This window comes from Hakea prostrata, chromosome 9 (assembly GCF_041222555.1).
Source record: "Hakea prostrata isolate BN-2017 chromosome 9, UWA_Hpros_2, whole genome shotgun sequence".
Classification (NCBI taxonomy): domain Eukaryota; kingdom Viridiplantae; phylum Streptophyta; class Magnoliopsida; order Proteales; family Proteaceae; genus Hakea; species Hakea prostrata.
Window position 1 is genome coordinate 59024305 of NC_142608.1, and position 26322 is coordinate 59050626.

Sequence of the window (26322 nt, forward strand, 5' to 3'; positions counted from 1 at the left end):
GTTAGATCTCTGTCACATACGGTTCAGTTCCATAGTAACTGAACATAAAAGTATCCTTAGCTCATCAGTTCTTATTAAATAGACTATCCTTTCAAGTTATTGGGTAAATTTTATTTGATTAGATAATCCCATAATCTCTCTCAAGATTGGTCTTGGTAAGATAAACACTAACCTTTGAGTCAAGATTGATCGTAAGACTTGTTTGGCAAGACAAATACTAGTCTCAACCCTATTCTTAACCCTAAGTTAGGACCAAAATTGAGGTCCCAACCCACTTTGAGTCGAGACCACCCTCCATATTAAAGGTGTATAAGAGCCACTATGGTCAAACTTACTTACACCCTAAGATAATTCGAGATTAACCATTAGATACCTCCCAAGCTGTTAGGTTTCTTGTAGAAATCTTTGTTGGTGTTTTTCTTTTTCTGCAAATGTTTATTTTTGAGTTTGGAATTGTTTTGTTCTTCTAGTGAAGGTAGAGACTTTTCTGAAGTCCTCTTCTTTTAATACATGTTAGTTTTTTCTTGTGAAAATAAATAAAATAATCATTACAACAAATATAATTGTCATAAATTTAAATTAATATAAACTAGTCTAAATTCGCATGACATGCAGCCATGTCATGACAAGAAACTGAATTCTTAAACGGCTAATAATGGAGGGAAATTGAAATAATTAATCATTATAATATTTTTTTATATGCCTCGGCAAAGTCGAACCCACGACCTTATATATTTATTTTATAATTTGTTCTTGTATCATAAGATTCTTTTCCCTTCTCACCTCCTTCAAAATTCCATTGAACAGTGTAGTAATATAGACCAAAATCTAAGAATAGAGATATTGTTTGGGTTAGGGGCGAAGTTTCATTCTATATTTAAATTATATATAAAAAATTATTTTGAAGATGTAATCAAGGTACACATAAGATCGTTTGAAACCTCGATCTCAAAAAGAAACAATAGAAATAAATAAATAAAAATGAGAAAGAGAAGCACAACTATCTTTTACCTAAAAGCTTGATTTATTAAATCATTCATGCCTCTCAACAGCCAGATTAGAGCATTTCCAGTCTACATCATCCATCTGATACTCTCTATGCTTTGGAATTGCCCCACTTGGGTCCTGGTTAACTACCTCCATTGTTCAAGTGTTGCAATCTCACTTTTTCTAATGATAGTGGAGTCACACAATGAAATGCACCAAAACTTTTAAATTTAATGAAAGATTATATGTATAGGTACTAAACCTTGTCAAGAAAAGTTGGAATTTGAATGTGTTAAAAGGAAAAAATCTTTCAGCAAGTGACATATCACTATTCTTGTCTGGGGACATAATCAGATCACTACAAAGGAAGCTACTGGACAAAGAGAAGACACACCCAAGTGGTCCACCCCCTCCCCCACCCAAAAATAAGCACCAGAGTGGCTCAACACAACTCCACTTTTTTCGATCTTACATTGTTCTTTTCATTTTGGAGCTCTATAAAAAAAAAATTTTAAAAAATTCACTAAGGAGAACAAAGAATGCTTAAAACATTATTTACAAAAAACAAGTACACTTTCACAAGGCTAGGTTTCTAAAATCTAGAGTAATGGACAAGAAGTCGAGGATCTTCTCCCCACAACCTCAGGCAAACTATGACCCATCCACCTAACGAATCTTTTGGTAGCACTGTTGTATTGGGTGCAATCTACTATTTTTAACCCTTTTCCTAATGATTCTCTGCTAATCTGGTTTAGAAACCTAGCCCTTCAAAATATATGTATTCTACCTCACACCAAACTTGGAATGGTGCATCTCTAAAAGACTTTTTTTTTGGGTAGAATTTGTCTAAAAGACTCGTATACCTGTTTTGTAGCTTAAATAGAAGCTTTCTTTTCTCAGAAAAAAAAAATGTTTTCAGGGTCTGTGCTTGGCCTTTCTGGGCCCATGTCAGTGTGCCTTTCATTGTTTTTGTGATCAAGGTTGACGAAGCATTGTTTAGGATGAGTTTTGGAGCTTTTCTTGTTGGGTAAAGATCAATATTTCAGGAACTGTTTCGGGGTTCAAACGCGTTAATGGCCATTTTCAACGTTAGCTATTAGCCTATTACCAAATAGGCATGGAATGATGAATCTAATTCAAAATTTTGAGTTCTTTGAAATGATTAGTTGTGAGCTCCTAACTGTGTGAAAGGTCATGTGTTGCCACTCACTTTGTTTTACTAGGGGTAAAAAAATTTTAGGGGTAGAGATATGGGATTGATTAAATACATATATTTTCGAGGTAATATGGGCATTCTTCTTGAGGTACTGAACTGAATTAGTTGCATCTTACAGATTGATCAGTTCTAGGCTTGCTGTAGAGATCAGTGAATCAACCACAGATCTCATGGATTATGAACCTGCAACCTGTAAGCTAGAACAGCTAGGCAAGACATTAAATGAGCAGGTATCTCGAATGGATGATTCGGAAGATATAATTCAACGGAAGGATATTGAAGGATATTGAAGAATACTTCACAACCTTGAGAAATCAACTAAGAAAAGATTAGATGATTTAGAAGAAAATGAGAAAGCATTAGTCAAGAAAAAATCAGACTCATGCATCCACCTGCTATGATATCTTTCAGAGTATTCTAAGTCAGGAAGCACGGGCCATTGCCCAGGTGCAAGAACCAAAAAAAAACCAATCAAATCTTGCAATGATCTTCTCAAGAACTAAGACTTGAATTCTCGATAACCAATCGAAATGTATCATAGGACCCATATTTAGTTCTGTTTTCTTTTTCTGCAAACAAAAACCTTGAGAAGAACCATTATGACAAACAAATTACATTTGCTAACAACCAAGTCTGTCATGGAGCAGATGAAGAGGCTTCTACCAGATCAGTATCCCTCTATTAATAACCACCTGTTGTGGGTAGGGTGACTGTTCTTCCGGACCAAAATAAGTACCCAGAGAAGTTCCTGAGAAAAATCTTTGGCCACCCTCCCTCTATAAAGGCAACAGAAAATTGTGAACAAATTAAATTTACATAAAAAAATGTTGCCTTTCTCTTGTCCTCCAAGCCTTCTATAAATTCTGTTTTCATTTAAGGGATGCTCAATATTACATTTCCTTGCATTGTCAACCCGTTTAATATGAGTCTCTGAAGGTGAACATCAGCATGTATAAATGTATAAAAGGGAACCAAAAATCAAGATTAAGATAAAGCAAGAACATGAACAACAAAAGGTACAGTATTGTGGATCTAACCTCATAATTTTAGGACCACGTTTTGATGATAAAGCTCTCAGATGACTCCTAACAGAGCTGTCCATGAGAAATTTTTCTTCGTTTCCTGGATTGATTTGTTATCTTACCTTGTCACGACCAAGTTCCCAAATTATTTGCATGCGTGCTCCATCTTGTGAAATCTTCCATCCAGGAAAGAAGGCTGTCAATTCGTTCACTTGGTTGATACCCTGGTGTCTTTTACTCCATATGTAACACCAGTTGGAAACGAAGTCACAAACTCATTTCCTAATCAACTTCAAAACAGTTGAGAGTCATACAAACTGATCTCTTCCACTGACAAAGGAGAAAACCATCATTTCCCATTTTCTTCAGTACATTACGGAAATATGCCTACTGAAAAAAAAAAGGGAACTTGAATGTCCATGATCAAGTGTCAGATCTTCCGGCTGTAAAGGAGGAAAGAAGCCCTGCAGCTTGGACGGGTATAATATCTCCAAATGTTAACATGGCAGCGGCTGATCTGTCTTTCAGCTTGCCAACTTGTGCATCAGAAAGCATGGAGCTCAGTTCTCCAAATCTAGAACCAACCTGCAATTACAAGTAAAATTACTATTTGGACATATTTAAAAAAAAAAATCCGAAAAACAATTGCTCCCTGAACCAAGAAACAGGAAAATATCACCCTTAACAAGGTAACAACATGTGCAAGTTTGTACGAATTGTCATCAATCACAACTAATTGCAATGACAACACATGTTGCCCTACTGCTAGATCATTTTCATGGTTCTACATTGGTTTTGCCAAAAAATTATTACAATCTGCATGCACAGGCTATTTTCCTCAATAAGCATCAAATATGTGAATCACTATGTCTCCATCACATTTTCCAAGAGCACCTCCTCTATTTTAAAGCTTATTTTGAAGGAACTATATAGTAGGACCTAGTCAAATCTGCTCCACATGACTCATTCTTTGACATCAAAATAAGAGTAGGGTTCAGCTTTCAGCATTCAAACTTGGAGAATCACAGATATATAACTTCACAGTATGAATAACACCACCAATTCCGAAGTTCCATATATGTTTTTGGTTCTTGAGACTTGTCATGGTGACACTCAATCTCTCATCTGTAAACCAGAAATTCTATTTCTGAGTCCTTGTTTACCTTTGAAAGTAATGTCAGCCATAGTGTCTAGAATGTATTTTCTCAATTTAACCCTTGATTTGATAAGCAATAGTTGCAAATTATTGTTTAGCCTTGTGAAAGCAATTCAGTTTCCCTTTCCCCTACAGCAAATTCTTCAAGGTTCCCCAAGCTGCCAAGTTTGATCTTTATTGAAGACTCTTAATAGTTGGTGGATTTACGTGCAAACTCAAGGGTATCGTTAGCCTTCAGGTTAAACCTACTTCAGTTTTTTACTTTTGATTTTCCAATTATCCAAGACCAAAATCACCCACAGGTCATTCCTGCCATAAAAAAGAACACATATTTTGATCAAATACTCCCCTGCTCTTGTAGGAACTCAAATCTCCTTTGCAGCTGCAACCAACCATTAAAGCCTCATCAAGCTCCATCTCAGGGTCTTCCTGGGAACCCAAAAGTTCAAATGAGACAATTGAACCATAAGTTTTTTGGCCCATATTTATATTGATTCTTCCTCCCCCAAAGCTAAAACTTCCATGGCCCAAACTACCGTCAGATTTCTTTACGAATCTGATGGATATACTCCCCCTATTATCTTAAAACTGTTCAAACTTGGTTCAATTCTGCTCAGTCAGAACCCTAGGTTCCAGCCAAGATTCTGTTTATTGAATTTTGAACACCAAACCCTAAGTTGATGTTTCTACAAATTCAACAATAATCCATCATTAGCAAAACACCAAATAAGACTCTCAATTCTTGACTCAACCATGGCCCCCTCAACAAGGCCATGATCCTTAATCAATTCTTTTTCAAATAATTAGACTTGAAAAATACAGTGAAAGACTAGGCTTATTTATAGCCTGCTAAAGAATCCAATCTAAGTGGGACAGACTCCTTTTCCTTAAATTATCTCATCCATCCAAATAAACACTTAAAACATCTAATGGAATCTTCTTGAAAATAGATTCCTCCAAGACTCTAGACCAACAATAAGATAAGGAACCTTCTTGTAAATAAAGACTACAAGACTCAAGAACTCATATTTAGCTCAAACATGATTTCTAACTAATCAAGACTCTTGAAACCTGAAAATTAAATCCAGCAAGTAATTAGGGCTGGAATGGAGCAAATACCCCTCTAAGAGGATTAGGCCAGCCCTAGGTGTGCCACTTTGGAGTGGCCTTGGGGCCCACTCTAGGGTTTTGTGCAGGGGGTGAACCCTTGTTCACATCAGAAAACTTATAGTCTTTCTATAACAAATCAAAATAAACATTTGATTGCTAAAGTGCCAATGACAAGAAATAGATTCTACAAAATGACGTGGAATGCCTAAAGGCTTGTTTGAAAGACTCCTCTCAGTGTTGAAACGTAAGATTTGGACACTTAAACTTTGAAGCACTGAAGTTACTAAGGAATGACTTCTATTAACATCTGGATCAATTATGTGAAGTGAAAGATATCTTCTAGGAAAGCATCCTAGAAAAGCTTTCCAAGAGAAGCTACTTCAAAGGCAATAGAACTTTCTGCACCCTCCTAAAGAATCTTCTATATTATTCTTAGATGTTTTCTTCATTACTATATAAGAATTTTCTACTCACTTCCAATGGACTTTTCTAGACTTGGAATCTCTACAGCATTCTAGATAACTGCAAATACACCCACACCAAAAACTATTATGATTAAGCCCCAAATTTAAGTCTACATATTTACAACATCCACCCCCTTAAACTTGAATTTTTATTACTCCAAGAAGAGAATCCAGTTTGTGAAAATCTTCAAACTTGAGAGGCTTTATGAAGATGTCAGCCATTTGATTTAAAGTCCTCACATGCTTCAATTGTAGTTCTCCTTGAACAATGCTTACTCGAATGAAGTGATATCTTCCGTTAATACACTTGCTTTGATCAAAAGACTAGATCTATGCTAAAGCAATTGCTGATTTATCATCCACAAAATCAGTTGTTTCTTGTTGTGACATGTTGAGCTTCTCCATTAAGCACCTAAGCCATTGCTGAGAGATTGCAACTCTAAAAGAGACCACTAGAAGTTTGTAGAAATATATCTCATGAAGGAGAGGAAAGAATATCTAAGAATAGTGTAGAAGATTTTTTAGAAGGGTGTAGAAAAATCCATTGCCCTTAAACTAGCTCCATTTGGAAAGCTTATACTAGGATACTTGCCAAAAAAACATCCTTCACATAATTGGTCCAAGTGATTAATGGAAGGCAATCCTTTTACCATTTTCTTTTACTCAACAACTTCAAAGCTTCAAAATTTAAGTGCCCAAATCTCAAATGTCAACACCAAGAGAAGTCTTTCAAATTCCAAACAAGACTTTAGGCATTTCACATCATTTTGAATGTTCAACAAGAACATTTTATTTCTTGTCATTGGCACTTTAACCATCAAATTGTTACTTCAATTTCATATAGAAAGACTATGATATTTTTATATAAATATCATAACCTTTTTCTAAGAGTTGCCCCAAGCTTAATATATTACTTTTCATGTCAGGCACATAATAGACATTAGAAATAGATTAATGCCTTCCATTTTTTAAGCTAGCCAAAATCTTACCTCTTCCCTTCATCGGAATTGTGGAAGCATCCCCAAAAGTAACATTGCCACTTACTGATTCATCAACTTCCACAAACATGTTCTTGTTTCCACACATGTGATAGCTTCCCCAAGTATCAAGATACCAAATATTGCTTTCTCCGCCCTCATCTCCTTTATATCCAACAATAAAGTGGATTCTTCATCTTCTTTCCTTTTCAACAGAATTAGCTCCCTCTTCAAAGTTGTTAGTAGCATATCTACATCCCAAATAATAGTGACCTTCTTGCAATTATAACGCCTGACTTGAGATTTCTCATACCTATTGATGTGAACACGAAATTGCCTCGTGGCCGAAAACCCTAAGTGGGGCCCACAAGATGCTCCTAAGAAGCCTCCCTAGGCTGGCCGAAACCTCTAGGGAGGTATTTTGGGCATTTTCAGCCCTATTTAGTTGCTGGAATTTAATTCTAGCTTAATTCTAGAGCCAGTTTGGTTAAGAAATCTTGATTTGAGTTAGCAGTTGAGTCCTTAGTTCTTTTAAACTCTAGCACGTGTCAATTAGAGTTCTAATTAAATAGAATTTAGCATGTGCTTAATAGAGTTTCAAGTTGTTTAGACTTTTATTTCAGCATGTGTCCATTAGGGACCCTTAGATTTTTTTAATTTTTAGTTCAATGGTTGTGATTACCATGGTGGGATCCTAATCTATAAAGTAATCTCACTTAGCGTTGAGTTTTTTTTAGTAAGCTATAAATTAAGGCCTACTCTATTTTTGTAAGTTAAAATCTGATTATTGAATAAAAAGTTATTGAGGACTGTGGTTTTTTAAGTAAGTCCTTAAATATTCAGCATCTTTCTTCAAGGTTCTTCAAGTTCTTGCATCTCTCTACAGCCATCAACAATTTCCAGCAGCCATTGACAACCAGCAGCAGCCCTAACAAGTACAGCACCCAAGAGCCCTCCCCTACCCTATGATCCAATCAAGAACCCTCCCCCCTGATTCCCTCTTTCTTGCGCAAGCTTCTCCCACCCCTCCCACACCCCTGCAGCAGCCAAGAAACCTTACCCCACCCCTGCTGTCACACCTGGCCAGCAACATTCCCAGCCCCCCTATGACACCTAGATTCCTTCCTCTTCCCCTACCCCACCCTCCCCTACACCCTGGCACCCCTCCCCTTCTATTTCTTCATTCGGCCCTCTCTCTGTCTCTTATTTCTTGTGGCAGAAAAGAAAAGCACAAAGAAAAAAGGCAGGGAAAAAACAAAAAAGAAAGAAAGAAAGATTCAAGATTGCCCAAGAATTTCCTAGACCCCTCCAAACTCCAATGGCAGGTTTCCTTTACCTTTCCCATCTTCCCTAGTATTATTTTGATATCCTACTATCAAGTAAAGATCCCATCTTGGATTTGTATAAAACCCTAATTTTTCCCTTTTCCAATTTATCCCATTCCTATTTTGATCCCCATCTCTATTGTTTATTCCCCATTATTTTGGTACATCCCATAATAGTCTCAGGATCACCTTGTTTCCTTACATCATCTCATTATTTTGCTGGAAGATTCTGGGTGAACCCTTAATTCTATGGAAATTATTCTAGAAACCCTGATCCTAGAGTTGGGTTGATATCACCTTTGCCTTCCAATTTTGGCTTAAATAACTTCCTCTTCCATGACCTCTTGTAGATTGGTAATGTTGACGCCTTCATTATTGTATGAGATTTGGCCATCTCTTCCTCCTCTTTCCACAGTAACTACCATGTCCTCGTCCCCTTTAGCTTTATTCATTGCTTTGCTTCTCTTCTTTCTCCTTGAAGTCAAGCTCGGTTTGTAGAACCTGCTCGATGGCTCTTGTTCCTTCTTGTCAAATCTTTTTTCATGGGTTTGTAATGAACCCACGAGTTGATCAATAGTCATAGAATCTAAATCTTTGGATTCTTCAATAGCCATAACAAATATAGTCAAACTTTGCATCCAAAGAATGAAGAATTTTTTCAATCACCTAGATGTCTTCTAATTTTCACCATTCCTTGTTAATTGATTTACAATTGCCAAGACTCTTGGATAATAATCGGACGTTGAGTCAAAACTTTTTTTTTGGCGAGGATGAATAAATAAATATATTAAACGAAAGGAAACAAGAGAACAAGGCCTTTAAGCAGAAGTCCGAAAAGGAGAATTGAGACCCCAAGAAACAACAATAAGCCTGTTCCTTGGGGTATCATCAACATGGGGATGGAGAATAGCTAACAGTCTAGACTCTAGAAGATACATCAAAATAGATGGCGTTCCAAATCTGTTTATATAGCGGGATTTGGATGTCCATCTCCGAAGATTGCGCTCACACCATAGGTGATGGATCAAGGCACAATAAACTAACTTAGCAATCCGATCGCAAATGGAAGAACTTGAAAAGTTTCTCAAAATCCATGAACAATCTCAAAAAAACCCATAGGATCGCCTTACAAGGGGCCAAATGGAAGCTAGGGCTTTTCCCCAAATAAATCTGGAGAAGAGGCAAGAAAAAAAAAGGTGCTCAAGGTTCTCCATACCGTTCCAACATAGGATGCAATTGGGGTTAGCAGGGATGTGGCGGTCAATAAGGAAGGATTGGGTGGGGAGGGCATGGTTGAGGGCCCTCCAAAGGGTTAGGGAGTGACGGGGAATGTAGCTTTTGAACCAAACCAATGGGGGCTAGGGGGGCTTAAGGTTATGGGATTTGAGGAGGTTTTAGGCGGATGAGGTGGAAAAGGTTTTGGAGGGGGAAGGGAGCCAGGTAATGAGGTCTCTAGTGGAGCTAGAGGGGGGGAGATTCCCAAACTTGTGTGAGAATGGGGAGGGGGTAGGAATCCAAGACCCGTTTGAGATGAAACTTGACAAGGGGGTGGATTTAGGTATACGAGTGTCATAGACAGTGTGAGGACCAAAGAAGTTATAGAGAATGCCCAACGGATGCCACGGATCAAGCCAGAAGGAGGTGGTGGAGCCAAAGGAGATGGAGGTAGAGAAAGCAGAGATGGCATGGGAGGGGGGGGTAGCAAGAGAATTTTCCTTCAAACCCAAGAAAGGTTGGAGGGCATAGGAGTAGTCTAGAGGGAATTAGATCGGAGATGGAAAGAATAGACACACCTAACCCAAATAGAATCATGCTTTGTGGCAATTTTCCAAATAAGTTTGAGGAGGCAAGCTAAGTTAACACCAGTGATCCGGCGGATTCTCAGGCCACCTTCAGAGGTAGGGGGCCAAATGGAAGACCAATTGATCGGGTGGATGAAGCACGAGGCTTCCTGCCCTTTCCAAAGGAAGGCACAGAATAAGGATTCCATAGCATGGATTGTAGATTTGGGAATGGAGAAGATTTCACACCAGTAGAGATAGGAGGACTGGAGTACGGAACGGATGAGGACCACTGTCCCGGCAAAGGATGGAAGCTTAACCTTCCAAAGTTGCAACTTCTTACGGATGTTGTAAAGATTCAAATTCACTTTATAGAGTTTGGAGATGCACCTTCTTCACCTTTATCACTTCGTCTTTGAAAGTTCTGAAGAATAAAAAGACTACAATAGCAACCCAATTTAAAGCCTAAATATCCTATTAGACTTGATCGGAATTATACCGGTTCTAATTCTGGACATTCAAAATAAAGTTTAGACCAGTCCACAGGAAATACTGCATCGGTGTGGAGGAGCTGCAGGCTACATTGAACCAGGTACTAAATGATACCAATCAAAAAACAACTCTAAATTTCTTGACTACCTAAATTCTGTCAAAAAATTAGTCAATGAAAAAATATGTCTAATCATTTATGAAGTCAAAGTGTGTTTAATCAGTTTCTATGCCATACATGTGTGTAAGTCTTTCATGTACATGTCTAGGGGGAAATGGCCAAGGAAGAGACCCTCTTCCCAAGTGGAAGAGGTTCTACAGGAGTGAAATTTGGTAAACTGCAAACAACCGTTAGCTTGGTTGGTTGATGGCATTCCAGCTGATTGCATACCCAGGAGGTCAAGGGATTGACTTCTCCGGGCTGCATTACTGGGAAATTATGGCCCTTCTGGTAGTTGTAGATTCTCTGGTAATGGTAGTTTTTTGGTAGTTAGTAGCTAAACACCAACTGGGCAGATATGTAAGGTAGGCCCCCAACCGTGCCCCCCCCCCCCCCCAAAAAAAAAAAAAAAAGCCATGAACCAAGAAATCAAAAGAATGGGGGCAAATTATAATGAGAAAACAATAATAACACTGTCAACTTCCAACTCCACTGACATGTATAAAAAATTACTACGTAACTCCCAGGTTGTCCTTAAAACAGGTTTCACACCTAGAATTGGCAATTCATCAATTAACAATACGCCAGAATTCTAAGGGGGCGTGGATGGCATCCGGGAATCAGACTCCAATAAAATAAATCGTTTGGTTCACGACGTGGCGGACCGGATTCTTCAAGACATCGAACCCTTTACACAAACTGATCCGGACCCCTCGGGGGCCCGCTTCCCCCTTATTGTTTCCCTGTCCCTGGTGCTCGCGTTTCTTTCCTCGGGGTCCAAATGTTTTTTCGTTGATTCTCGCCTATTCCCGCGATCCCTGGCGTTGCGGCCAAACGCCCCTAAACTTACCACTTACTAGATCATTTCACTACACAATGATGCAAGTTTTAAATTCTTAATCCAGGCGTTAAATGTTTTCTTCCACATCAATGGCTGATTTGACAATGCTAATCAATAGACATGTAGGTCAGTTATTTCACAGCACATATTAACGTATGCCCACCATATAGTGAGATTCCTCTAATGTTTACACCTAGCCAATGTCTGTCAAAATTATGGACATTCTCCAGCTCTGTGAAGCTTGGTTCCTCCATGTGGCATTACCAATTGGGTAAAATGCAATACAAAGATACAAACATGTGAACACGTATGCAGCACATAACTTGGTGCCTATTAACCTGCTTCATAACAAAAACTGAAGCCCACAATTGGAGGCGCTAAAATCTAAAATGAATACAAATATGTGGACAGCTGCTGACATCTCAGTGCCAATTGAGCTGACTCGTGGCACAAAAGGTCCACCAGTAATGGCCATTTTCATTGCTGTGGAAATAATACTTTCACAAAAATAACCTAAATTATTAATTAAAAGAAGACAAAAGTACCAAGAGAACAAAACTTTCATAAATGAACATATAAGGCCTTTACCTGCATAAAAGATTTCAGAAACGGTGTAGCAACCCCAAAACTTGAGTTGTCATCAAAATCAAGCTTTGGAGAAAGTTCTCCACTCGAAATTGTCTTCCAAGAGCTTCGGGATGCAACATCTACAGCGTTCATTGGAACAGATGATTTTGATGTCCCTCTTGAAGACAGTGCTGGTGCGCTGAACAATCATTATGAGGAAAGTAGAGACAATTAGAAACCATTGAGTAGCATGAAAATAGAAGGATTAGGTACACATAATTATCAAAAGATAGACAGAATCTTGAAGACAGATGCCAACTGATAAGCATTAGGTACCCTTCCAGAAAATATGAATAAAAGAATAACTATTAAGTAAAGGTAGCAATAGCAAAAGTAAAAACAGAAAATTATGTTACCCCCCCCCCCCCACCAAAACAAAGAAAAAAAAAAGGAAGAAGAAGATAGATGAAAGCAGATGCAGAGTATCTGGTATACAAAATTAAAAAAAGGGCACCAAAAATTTTGAAATGAATATAACAAGCTGGAAAAGATATTGAGAAGAAAAAGAAATCCTAGTGGAGGGGGTAAAGAATCACCGATACCATCAAACCACTCTAACCAATGAAAACAGAAAAACAAGAATAAAGGACAGAAATTGGGTGCTGCAGTTCAGGAGCTTGAGGGATTCATTTGAGCTCTTGCAAGATTCAGCCCAATGAAATAGAACATGGCACTCAACTATAGGAAAAATGAGAAAAGAAATAAGAAAATGTTTTTGAACGATTAAATAAAAACAACAAATGCAATACCACATGCGTCTGTAAACAGAAAAAAGAAACTAACCTGATTGGAAGGTACTTAAACCGCGGAACTGTAGAACATCTCATTATGTTCGAGTCGGTGGAGGAAGATTTCTGCATTGTACCAGTATGCACTCGATTAAGTTGTACAAAGAAACCAAAAAGGACAGCATGTCTAAGGTAAGAACGCTTCACATTCTCCCAAAGGTATGGTTCGTACCTGCAGCACATACAGTTTTAAATTAAGGGCTTACTAAATGACATGAAAAGAAAATTCATTACCACTTCATAAAAATGATTTACAAAGATATGATGGGAATAGTTTCCAACTTCCTACATTCAAGCACCCCAGTGGGAGGAGACTCCACTGCGTGGGTGAATTTAACAAACACTAATAGATAAAATGACCTCAAACAAAATAATCCCATTCATAGGTCATAAATGTCACAATATGAAATATCAAATAGTGCAAATCAATCAATCAAATGAAGCATTTTTTTTTTTAAGTTGATAAACAGGGATACATGCTAAATATATTGCAGGCAAGGGAGGATTAACTAGTAAGAGCAAAAGAAGAAGTAAAGAGGGGAAAAAAGAAGAAGAGAAGATATGAAGCTGTCCCAAGGCTATAACAAGTACCCATGAATGGTAATTCAGAAGAAAAAGAAGGGAGAGACAGCAGAGAAGAGAGAGTGAAAGGGTACACCAACTTCTGCCTCAAAATAGAACTAAACCTAAACAGATTTCATCATCAAATCATCCAATTAGATAGCATATCAGAAAACCAGTTTATAGACTAACTAATGCCTCAAATTTCTATTCATAACAACTCAAAGATTAGAAACACACAGAATTCCTAAACTTCAGGACAAAGGAATCCAAAATATAAATTTTTAGATATTAAGTTCCTGGAACCAGGTTTATTGGTCCTTTAACAAAATAGAAACAATCCAAATAGCAACTCAACATGGACCTTGTCTAACCTAAATCTTCTAAGAAACAGAAAGTAAAAACAGATCAAAAAAGGAAGTTGACTAAAAGGAAACTGACTTAAACATTGACTCAAAAAACTAAACTACGAAGGACTCTTGCCAGATTGAATTAACATACTTAATGGCACATGGAGCCCAAAGAATCTTATCTATACATCCCCATTAAATCCAAACTTTTGGGCTTATAAGACAGGCACGTTATATTAGACACCCACAAATCAAAAGCCTAATGTGAAGTCTTTTAATTTCAATTGTTAAAAATTAGTCCCAAGAAATTCCTTGATAGAGATGGAAAACTGAATTTAATGCAAAGATAAGTACTAGATCAATACTGGAATTCAGACAAGAAAGTAGCAATTTCAGACCATTGACTATTAACAGGTTCAGCAACTAATTGGTATGAAGATACAAATTTAAAAAAGAAAAAAGGTATGCTTCATATTTGGAGTCGAAGAAGGAATTAGAAAATTAGAACAAGAATAGGATATGAGGATATAGCCAGACTTCTCCCATAGTGCTGCTGGAACTTGAAGGAATAAGAAAATTAGAAGTTTAGAACAAGAATAGAATATGAGGATAAAGCCAGAATTCTCCCCTAGTGCTGCTGGAACTTGTAATCTCACTAATAGAATACTGAATCCAACAATGAGATTCTGAGTCCCACAAGAAAAAGCAGTAAAAAGCCATCTTCATTCATTAATAAATTCCATATAAAAGGCTGAGTCCTCTTTCAAACTCATATAGAAGACTCAAACACAAAAGGAAAGGACTAAACCAATTGTTTAACCAATAAGGTAACATAAACTGACTAGGAAACAGCCTCAAAACAGAAGTGGAAATGTAGAATGACTAGAATCCCAATCCCACTTAACTAAAACCCTTAATAACAATTAAAATACCAAGTTTACTAATTTTGTAGGCCTAGCACCCATGATCCATCCATATTAAACTGGCTCCTTTCAAAACACTTTAGATCAATGTCATTAAGGCACCACATGTAGCTTTCCAAAACAAAGCTTATTTCCGTTAAAATAAGCTCAATTGTATTTTATCTACATCACTAATCTACAATTGAGAGAGATAATTAATCAAGCCCATGACTTATTCTCAAATGGACTTTGGCTGGTTTGCGTCCAGCTTCTGCCTCAAAGGGGTCTTAAACTTAGAAGTTTTTGAGAGTCTAATTATACGTATTATATAAGAAAATGAAGAAAATGATGATGATAAGGAAATGCACTTTTAGGATCCAAAAGGTTATATAAAATGAAACTCACGTAAGCCAATCTATTGGATCAAGCATCTGAGAAAGGGAATTGATCAAGCCAATGACACGTTCTCTGATGGCGGAGTTTGGCTGGTTTGCATCCAGCTTCTGTCTCAAAGGGTTCTTTGACTTTGAAGTTTTTGAAAACTCCTTCATGTTGGGATCACCTGAACATAAAATATCAGCAGTAAATCTTAAGTCCAACAGCATTTGCAGAATTCCTTTCTCCGACACCCGAGGTCTGTGAGACTGTAACGTTGAAAGGAAGTCCTCATACACATCAACCACCTACAAAAATTTAGATCATGGTAGCACATGAATACCAGGGAATATTTTAGAGTTACATATCCACTATCTAGGCAGTACATTGTTAATGGAAGATATAAATTTAATACAACAAAACTACGCTGAAGATAGGTACAGTTCTCTATCAAAATTGCATGCAGATATAATGACTTTAGAGTGCTAAGTAATCTCTTTGAGATAAGAAGATATGTTTACCTTTTCCAAAAGTCTCAGAGAAAAGTTTTGAAGCATTAGTTTGTCAACTACGTGACCTCCAACTCGATGAATTTCTTCACATGCTTGGAAAAGAAAAGAAATGACATAGAGAGACTGCATGGAAGGCAGTGATATTTTCATCTCCGGCTGACCCTCATTAGCATGATCATGCTTTATAACAATTTCTTCCCAGCCCTGGCAGAAAAATCAACAGTATGATTGAAATAAATGTCCTTGGGAAGATATAAAAAAACATAATGTGAAAGTTAAAACAACACAACAAACTATAGTAAAAACTGTATCATATGCATATAACACAGAGGCACCAAACACCAGACACGGTTGACAGTCAATCAACTCATGATAAACATGCTGAATATGAAAGAATAGAACAGAAATCATCATATACACACACCAATCTTTCCCATTTAGGATATCCATCAGAAGATCATTTCAAAATGTATAAGAAAATTATGATAGAGACAGCAAAGTTATCTGTTATACAGATCACATATATGCTGTAATTTATATGCTGAGTCAGCTTCTTCGTTTTGGAGTCAACATGATCCTTGTTTTATTTATAAAGAACAACATACTCTTTAACATATGAAGAACTTTATTCTTTAAACAGAAGAAAGAAGTGCAAAAATACAGCTCTCGACATACAAAAGAATCAACATTTCCTCCTAGTACACTGCCTCTTATGGACAGAGACAACCAACTCAGTAACATATCAAGCAGTTTGAGTTTCTCAAGCAACAGTAAAGCATCACCACTATGGCATCATTATCTATGGCCCAAATAGGCTGGGACCCTCAAAAGTGAAGCAATAAGAATAACTTATAATGCAAGTATTCATATTGCCAGCAGATTAATTGCTCTGTTTGCAAGGTCACATCCAGATGCCTGCATATTTCAAATTGCACATTTTTATCAAGATAATATCTGTTTATTAAGAGCACTTTCAAGTCTTGTGTAATTTTAGAAAACTTCTTTGATATACATATTTCATTCTAGTCATCAAATCAGATCATGATGCACGCTATTAATCCAAGAGTTTAAAAGACTAATCCAAAAAAATAAGTATCAAGATGGAAACATTGTGGTTCCAATTTACAAAAATAAAGGAGATATTCAAAGCTGTAATAACTAAAGAAGCATTAAACTGATGAGCCATACTATGAAATTATGGGAGAGAGTAATTGAAACCCGTTTGAGGCACTTAACTACAATTATGGAGAACCAGTGGTTTATGCCAGGAAGATCCACAACTGAGGCTATCTACCTAATTAGGAGACTTATGAAAAGGTATAGAGAATGTAGGAAAGACCTTCATATGGTATTTATTGACCTAGAAAAAGCTTATGATAGAGTTCTTAGTGCATTAATTTGGCAAGTACTAGAGAAAAGAAGTGTTGCAAGTAAATATGTAGACATAGTATGATGGTTCGGTGACAAGTGTAAGAACAATGGAGGGACAAAGTAATAAATTCCCAATTACAGTTGGACTACATCAATGATCAACTTTAAGCCCATACCTATTTGCACTAGTAATGTATCAATTAACCAAAGACATTCAAGATGAGGTCCCTTGGTGTATGCTTTTTGTTGATGATATTGTGTTGATAGATGAAACTTAAGTGGGGATTAATACCAAATTAGAATCATGGAGAGAAACTTTGGTATCAAGAGGCTTTAAACTAAATAGAACGAAGACAGAATATCTAACTTGTAACTTTAGTCATGATCGGGTAGACGATGAGGTGGTGATACTTGACGATAAGGAGATTCCTCAGAGTGATTGTTTTAAGTACCTAAGTTCAATCATAAATAAAAGAGGCGATATAGGGGATAATGTTTCCCAAAGAATTAAAATAGGGTGGATGAATTGGAGAGTTGCATCTAGGGTCTTGTGTGATCGGCGTATTCCATTAAAGCTTAAAGAAATTTTTTATAGGATTGTTGTTCGACCAGCTATGATGTACGATGCAGAGTGTTAGGCTGTTAAAAAAATTATATAGATAAACTCAGTGTAGCAAAAATGAGGATGCTAAGATGGATGAATGGCAAAACTAGAAAGGATAAGATAAGGAATGATCATATTAGAGTTGGTTTAGGAGTTGCTCCCATAAGTGATAAGCTTCGAGAAAGTCGTTTGAGGTGGCATGGCCACGTTCAACAAAAACCTATAAATGCCCCTGTACGGATAAGTGATAGAATCTAGATTGAAGGGACTAAAAGAGCTAGGGGTAGACCTAAGATATCCTTAAGAGAAGTGGTGAGAAAGGATATGCATAACTTAGGCCTTGTATTTAGCATGGCCTCAAACAAAACTAATTGGAAGGCAAGAATCCATGTGGCCGACTCAATTTAGTTGGGACAAGGTTTACTGTTGTTGTTGTTATGGAAACATGGATTGAGAACTCCCAATATTTCCCCTTTTTATTCCAAGCAGAGATTGGATTCAAGAATACAAGTTTATATCTAGGATGACATCTTGGTATCCGAATGAGATCTTGGAATTTTAAGCAATTGCATGCTTCCCCTCGCTACCTGGATTTCTGATTCAACCAAGAAGAAGTTTGCCAACTCGCCAACATCTCTCTTGATCTCAATCCAATGCTCTCTTTTTTTTTTGGGTGACCGACTTGGGCTCTGAAATCAAATACGTGAACCATGGATGGAAGATGATGCAGGTCAAGCACCAAATTGTCCAACTACCTTTTAAAATCAACTTAGAGTTCATAGATATGGGTGTTGGGCCTTTGTTCAGCAGGTTTATGTGGCCATGGGCCAATTCTATGGGCCCATGAGTTGAGAGTTAAGGCTAAGTACGAAATAGGTTTTTATTTTAGTTTATTTTTTTCTAATGATGTAAATCCTGCCCAACTTAAGTTATAAGGGCCAGATAGTTTTTTTTTTTCTCCTAATGTTTTATTTCAGTTTAAGAGTCTAAGTCAGTCTAAGATATGAAAAGGCCTTTTAAGTTTAGTTAAAAGAGTCCTATTTGAAATTGTATTGATATGTTGAGCACAACTAGGAGAGCCCTTTTTAAGGCTAAGACCTGTCCATGTAACAAAGGACAAAATTCAGAGTACAATTAATAAAGAGAGTGTTGCTGCCTAAGGGCCTAAGGGCCAAGTGTTGGTAGAGCTTCTCATCAGTGGTTACATGTGGTCAAGCAAGCAACCTATGATTTCCAATTGAAGGGTTCCCTTTTAGTAGTGCTTGTGGCCTTGGATTTGACAGAAAACAACCCTATGTGTGATTTCTAAGTCTACCCATAGTGTGAAACCGAAATGTTGTAGGATTAAGGAATGCAAGGTTATACAACATGTAATATAGAACCTTTAAGGCATATAAATGAAGAGCAAGTGTATCAAATGCATCAAATAACCTAAATGTTATCTAAATTCCATCCATATGAGTATCACAATCTCAATTTTCAAGAATAGAATAATAAATTATACAATCATTAGAAGTTCTATACAAGTCATTAAATCATAAGTTCATAAGACAAGAAGAGAATGACTTCTCTTCCTTCAATGTTGTAGATATGCTAAGAGTAGTTGCAAGTGAAAATCCAGCCGAAATCCACAAAAAAGGTAAAAATTGAGAGTTCCAGCGAGATTCAGGGCGAGATATGATGAGATATGGCGAGATATTGAGCAAGATATCCCAACTCTCTGCTCTCGACCTCCATCTCGTCTCGCCTATGTAAAAAAAACGAGATATCTCGCAAGGTCTTGGCGAGATCTCCCACCATGGTCTCCACTTCTTTCCATCTCCATCAACCCCATAATAAGGCTTATGTTACAGGTAAGTAACAAGTCAGCACTTCTCCCATTCCCCTTCCCCTTTTGATTATCTGTTTTGAAAACCCTACCCCATTCAAACACTTTGTCATTTCTCTGTAGATCCTAGACTGCCTAGGTTCCCAAACCCTACCCTAAACCCTAAGTACAGCATTCAGAGGGAAACAAACCAGCTTTTGGGTACCTGAAATATTCAGAAACAGCATCCTAGTCCCATAAATGGCACCTAATTTAGAATTCAGTTTTGACCCTAAACTAAGGCACCAATAAGTTTTGGTGGAAAACCCTCAAAATCCTGACTTAAACCTAAAGCTAACGTTGGTTTGATAAGATCCGGGAAGAACTAGCCCTCATTCACTTGAGACTACATCACAAGAGCAACCCATATAAGATTTGTAGTACCACCATGCCTCAATGTTCAAGGTTTTATTATTCCAAGAAAGGATGATGTCATTCAAAATTGACATGTTGAAGCATCTCCGTCACATTATCATGATCTAAAATTTTAATGAAATGGATTTCATCTGATTGCCAGCATAAAGTTACTTGAGTAGTCATCCCAATACATCAAAAAATAATTAGAAAAGCCTTCTGAACAGAACAAGATGTGATGTACTCAGATGCTTCTGACATAGAAAGAAAGTTGTCAAGACGTCACCTAAGCAATACTAGGCATACAGGCTCTCTCTCTCTTTGTTCCAAGGTGAAAACACAGTAGATAACACTTCACAGGTTTATGTTGATTTACATTTATTGTTTTGTTTTTTCAATATTTCAATGGATAAGTTTATATTATATGTTGTTTTCAATATCAGGCCATCACTAGCATAGTTATATCACATAGCATTCATGACTTCTACGTTTAACACAAACATATAATAGAAGTTTATCAATACTACATTAGTTTTATATTATATATATTATCAATGCATGCCTGTGGTCTCCCCCTGAAAACCATATACAGAAAATAAAATACATGGCTATAAGAACAATTTTACACTGCATGATGAGTTATGATTACCGAGTCTCTACATGAGAACTCAAGTTTAAGAATGTTCACATTGAACAACCAAACGACAAATTCTGAAGGTTAGGACCAACTGCAGTCCATCTCTTCTCTTGCAATAGTGAGACTTGCACCACAATATGCCCTTTTCTGAACCATATATGCAAGCACAGTCATTAATCTTTAAAAAACTATATAATGGACTAAATTAATTGACTTAATCATTTTTGTGGAATACAAGGTTCAAGATCTCGCGAGATCTCACTTTTTTGGAGGCTCAAAACAAGATCTCAGTCGAGTTGCACGAAATGCAAAATCTCAACCAAGATCTCAATTGAACCTGAGATCTCAGTCCACTTATCATTTGAAATGCTTAATTCCAGGCGAGACTGATCAAGATCTCAATCTGTCTCGCTGCTTCTCGCCTACCATCTCAGCGACAACTTCCCAAGTTCCTTTTTTTTCCACTTCTTTTCTGGATTTTCACCTCTTCTCACAAACAGCTTCCCTAAGCCACAACATCTATTCATGGGCCCAAGCCCAAACTGCAAAGGAAATCCCAAGGCCAAAGTGATATAAGGTTAGGCTTGGGGCATCGGCCCTTGCACTCACCATTGGGTAGAGGACCCCAAGTGCGTCGGGGGGAGGGTCATCGGCAACAAAATGTGAAGCATGAGCCATAACCAACACTTCTGTTATGAACTTATGATGGTTGTATTATTGTATTTTTGAGAGTCAAGAATGTGATATTCTACTGTACTCATATGGATGGATTTCTCTTAGCAATTAAGTTATTTGATGTATCTTATCACTTTCGCATTTATATGTGCTAATGGTTCTATATTTCATGTTTTATAACCTTGCATGTTCATTTCTGTTTCAAACTTAGGGTTGAGCAAGAACACATACTTAGGGTTGTTCTCTCCAAAATCTAAGGCCACCAGTGTGTTGATAAGGCCTAAATAGGATAAATACCAATTTTGACCACAACCTGACCCCCTAAAAACCCCAATCCAGGCCCTCAAGTTGGCCAAGGAAAAACACCAGATCTCAAGCAAGATCCAGCCAACTCAAGCAAGATCTTGCTGTTTCTCAAGGGTAAGATTGCCCTCGAGAAAGAAATCTAGAATCTTGGCAGAATACAAGGAGTTCAACTATAGAGGAGAAAGTAGCTCTTTCAACAAAAACAAGAATAAATATGTATATGCCTACGTTTACTGTATTACTAAGTTAACTTCATCCTCTTCCAAGGTGAATGAATAAATGCATAACAAAACAAACAAGATAACAAACTTTGAAAGGAAACTTTAAAAACAACAATGTCAACGATTGGAAGCACAAGACACATACTCTCAAGGATGTCGTTGCTGATAATGCATCATCTCTTTTAAGATCCTGGGATAGGATAACAGCAAGCTCACTGGATACCCAAGATATCCAGATGCTGTGGGCCCTAATGCTAAGATCTTGTGAAACTCTGCTCAGTTCTTCAAGTCTGGGACTGTAATTATCATTCATTCCAAACAAGGCTGAAGCAACCAGAGAAGTTTGTCTTCTAGGGCTATCAAGACTTTGTTTTCTGCTGTTGCCTCGGATAGGAGAATCAAGGGACGAACTGGTGTGCCTCAGCTTTGATGGTAACTTATCAAACACCATAGCAGCAGTATCTTTCATCCATAACCTTGGAGAACCCAATATCAGTGGTACATAACTGGAGTGATTTTGCAATGCAAATAAGAGTCGTCCAATGAACAAAGATCTCTCCACAACTACAGCTGGCAGCTCAATGTCTTTCTCCTTTTGATCATTGTCCAGGGCAGTAGATAAGTATTCAAGCTCATTTTCAAGTCCCTTTAGTATAATCAATACACTTCCATAGCACTTATTTTGTAAATATGGAGCTAGTTCCTTCAACCTCATAGTTGCCTTGGGAGATTCTAAGAAACACAGGAGGTCTTCCAACACACTCTGGCATTTATTGTCAATGGCATCCCTGATTCGGCTAACTTCAGGTCCAAGATAGTTGTTTAAATAACTTCGGAAGTCATACTCTTCCTTCATGGCCTTGAAGTCAGATCCGACGCCAGTCTTTTTAACTTTTGGCTCTGAGAACCACACACCACCACCAGCGGAAGGTCTGTTCAAGTATGCCTGGAAATCAATCTGGTTTCCATTACTTGCTACAATTTCCCTAACCGAGTCTCTCACATTGATAACTCTGTTCAAATCTTCAAACCCCAAGTCAATAATCCTTTCCATCCTCCGCACAAAAGCATTCTCAAAAATCTCATCCCATAGGTTTTCCTCATTTCCTATAAGAAGCTCCCAAACACTCTTCCAGGGTGACTCAATCTCAGAACCAAAAACACTCCTCAGCCATTCTAAACTCCCCTCCAATGCTTCTGGACTATCCAATGTCTTGCGGATTTCCAACTCGGCTGAGGCAAGCTCCTTTCCGCTCATGATTATATCAATCAAAAACTTTCCATTTATCAACCTAACAATCTCTTCCCCACAGTTGTTCAACCAATTGGAACAAGTTTGAGCAATGAAATCTCTATCAAGCATAAACATGGCAGCCTCTAATCTCTCTCTGAATTGTTTCCATAACCTAACCTCATCCTCTGGATTCGGGATTCCCCCAAAAAGTTGCGAACTTGGAGGGGTACTCAGGATGGTCTTGTAAAATAAAGGCATGTCATTCAAGACCTGTAGAAATAACTCTCCAACTTGTCCTAGACTAAGCTGAATGATTCTTAAAACATCACAGTAGACGGAGATAACATTACCATAGTCACAATTTCCAGATCCACTGGTAGATAGTTTCTGAGATATCCATGACCTCCTTGATTCCAGAAACAATTTCAAAACCTGCTTGGGATCCAGCTCGTCAATGACAGCAACGGCAGCCAGTGCGTCCACATAGGAAACGGTGCCAAGCCCCCGATCCATCAACCTCTCCCGACTCCTTTGTGAAATCTGGACCTTGAAGCTCTCAACGATCTGCCATTGGTGTTGAAGCAGAGGAAAATTGGACAAGAAATCGTTGTCAGAACGTCTGCTCACTAACAGCTCGTGAACCTCTCTGGCCCTAAGATACCTGTTGGCAGCCTCCACAAACATTGACTCGTCAAGACAACCCCAAATGTTCTCCGGTGTGTCGACAAGGTACTTGACACGACTAGCGACACCATAGATCCGAAGCCTAGAAGGATCAGGACTCAATTTGGGAGATCCAGAAATGGAGGCTGCCGAGAGTGAACGAATTCCTTCACCGATCGTTGTAATGTTAGCAGAGATAAATTCACAAGAAGATTTCATCTGGACAATGGAATCTGCAGAATCAATGAGATCTCGGTATCTATTACCAACAAGTTGTCGAAGCTCTTCCTTCTTCTCTTCGATCTCCTTCTTCGTAGCTTTCTCCACATTGCGAATTTCGGAGATTGGTTTTGTCCTGAACAGCGATTCAGCATCTTTGAAACCTGCAACCGATGCATCTTCGCTCGACCTTGAAGGTACTCTCATGGTATGGTGGATTCACTCGGATCCGAGTTCCCTTCGTTTACATGGCAAATAAGCCCAATTGCCTCCCATATCTCATAAAGAAAGAGAGAGAAGAAAAGAAGAAAAAAAATTTGGTCTCATTTTGTAAATTTAGAATCTTGCGGGGTTGATAAATGTAATTTTCAAAACATTAAAAAGTATTTGGTGCTAATCTTAACCGTTGAAAGTCCACAAAAATATCCATGTAGGTGCGAACAAAAATCCCACAAAGAGGAGATACTGAAACGCTCTAAATAAGATGTATTTCGAATAAAAATCCTCTCCACCTAGCTTGCCCCACATTCATAGAGCTACATTCGCACAAGTGTAAGTCCAACACTGCCAGGGTTCCTGCATGGTGTTGAGTGAATATCCATTTCACATTTTTACTCGACCTACCTGTGCCCCCATCCTTTCCCTCTCACATAAGGCCCGACATGACAGCCCCATGTCAGGCCTTTGTGAACTAAGGAAGATGAGGGCACAAGCAGGTTGGTTCGAGGGGATCTAGATTTGCTCATGTCAGGCAAGGGTGGTGTGGATCCTACACTTATGTGAGTGTGGTTGTATGGCTGTAGGGGTCGCTAGGTGAAGATAATCTATTTTTTAGCAGGAAAATCCATTTAGAACTGTTAAGACTTGGAAATCTATTTTTTAGCAGCAAAAATAAAACTTGAAAATCCATTTTTACTATTCTACCCTCAATAATGTTTATTTATTAATTTGGTTTTGGAATTGGTAGTTTTATCCATATTAAAGGGTGGGAAATATACACATATCACATGGAACATCAACCCGTGAACTCTTCGATAAGAGGTTCCGGTCATTACCAACTGGGCTACCTTCAATGGTACAATATTTATTTTCCTTACATTAGAAAGTTGTTGGAGTAATTGTATTACAAATTCTATAAAACACAATAATGAAATTGCAATACAATTGAAAAATGAAGATCCTTAGCCAATCTAGAAAGCTTGATGTTGCAATCGAATGAACCATCGATGAATGAGGTTGAGTCACACATTGAGTGCTATCTTTAAGATAATTGATGCATACTACCAAGGGTTCTTCGCACCACCACCTCCAAGATTAAGCAACCTCCAACTAGAAGATGATGTAGTTATTCTAGTCTTTTCAATGAGGTAAAAAGCTAGAGCACAACACTTAAACAAACTCAAAGGAAGAAACTTTTAAGATAAATAACAAATAATGCAAGTGTGAGGAATGTCTCTATTACACTCCACATACAAGAAAATGTTGGGTTTATATAGGTCCAAGCCACACACCTTACACTCCTTGAGATTTTCAAGGCAATGAAATGAGTCATTGAATTATAATGATTCGCCTCCTGACAAATGGGAGAATCAATGGACTTGTTTCTTCTCCCCTAACGAGAATAAACCACCTTGACCTAACCTCCCCACTACTTGAATAATTAACTCTCATATTCACCTCTTTTGTATGAATTAGATTTAATCCATTCAATAACCTTGAGGGTTTGGTTCAATGGGCAAAACCATATCTTCATAATGAAGTTACTGAGTTTAAAACTATTTAAGAATATGACAAATAAAGAAAGAAGAAAAAAAAAATGAAACATACGATTTACAAAAGACAACATTGTAAAATCAAAAGAGAGAGTAAGGATAATTTAGAAATTATGAAATAATACAACTAAAGATATATTCATCATTTTTTTAATCAACTTATGGTTCTAAAAGAAAAATGAAATTTTTTTTTACTGTACGTACACAACAGTGCACTTTTTATACCAAATAGAAGGTTAACATTAAAAATTTAATTTTAAAAATCATCAGTAGTCTTGTATTTGTTTTGCTTTCTTGGGCTTGTTTGGTTACATGAGTTTGCAGATTTCAAATATCTAGAGATTTCAAATCAGTGGAGTCATAATTTATAAAATTAAATGTTTGGTTGTGGAATGAAATCTGTGGATTCATCCTAAAAAACTATTTGATCGACGTGATTTTTGTGAATGTGTAAATGTATACCTTTTTGGAAATCTCCATATTTCCCCTCTTATCCATAAATCTACAGATTCACGTTTTTAGTGTAAAAATATGAATCTCTAGATTTCATGAATCTAGAGATTTTACAAACAGGTATCATTCTCAGATTCATGAATCCAGAGATTTGAAATCTCTAGATTCGTATAACCAAATAGGTCCTTAGCCAATCTTTTGATATATATGTGCACTGCTATGCATACAGAGGATGTTTCCCTAAAGAAAAAAAAGGTGACTACTAATTTGTGATAATTTTTGGCTGCTTTTATATATATATTT

The 26322-nt window shown here is 37.5% G+C and overlaps 1 protein-coding gene across 1 annotated transcript; it reads right to left on the bottom strand.

Moving 5' to 3' along the window:
* Positions 1-1899: 1899 nt before the first annotated feature.
* LOC149005815 (Vps51/Vps67 family (components of vesicular transport) protein) lies at positions 1900-24064 on the bottom strand. Its single transcript, XM_089167837.1, has 6 exons — positions 21824-24064; positions 15653-15847; positions 15162-15439; positions 12939-13115; positions 12117-12294; positions 1900-3810 (listed from the first exon to the last, which is right to left on the bottom strand). Exons 1-6 carry the CDS (start codon positions 23999-24001, stop codon positions 3649-3651), a joined length of 3168 nt encoding a protein of 1055 aa, XP_089023963.1. The 5' UTR covers positions 24002-24064; the 3' UTR covers positions 1900-3648.
* Positions 24065-26322: the final 2258 nt, after the last annotated feature.

Excerpts from the sequence above, each read along its gene's own strand:
- LOC149005815 (XM_089167837.1), bottom strand. The coding sequence starts at position 24,001 with ATGAGAGTACCTTCAAGGTCGAGCGAAGATGCATCGGTTGCAGGTTTC. Across the intron at positions 15,848-21,823 it reads CAGCAACGACATCCTTGAGA|GGCTGGGAAGAAATTGTTAT; the intron begins GTATGTGTCTTG and ends TTTTTCTGCCAG. Across the intron at positions 12,295-12,938 it reads TTTAAGTACCTTCCAATCAG|CGCACCAGCACTGTCTTCAA; the intron begins GTTAGTTTCTTT and ends ATGATTGTTCAG.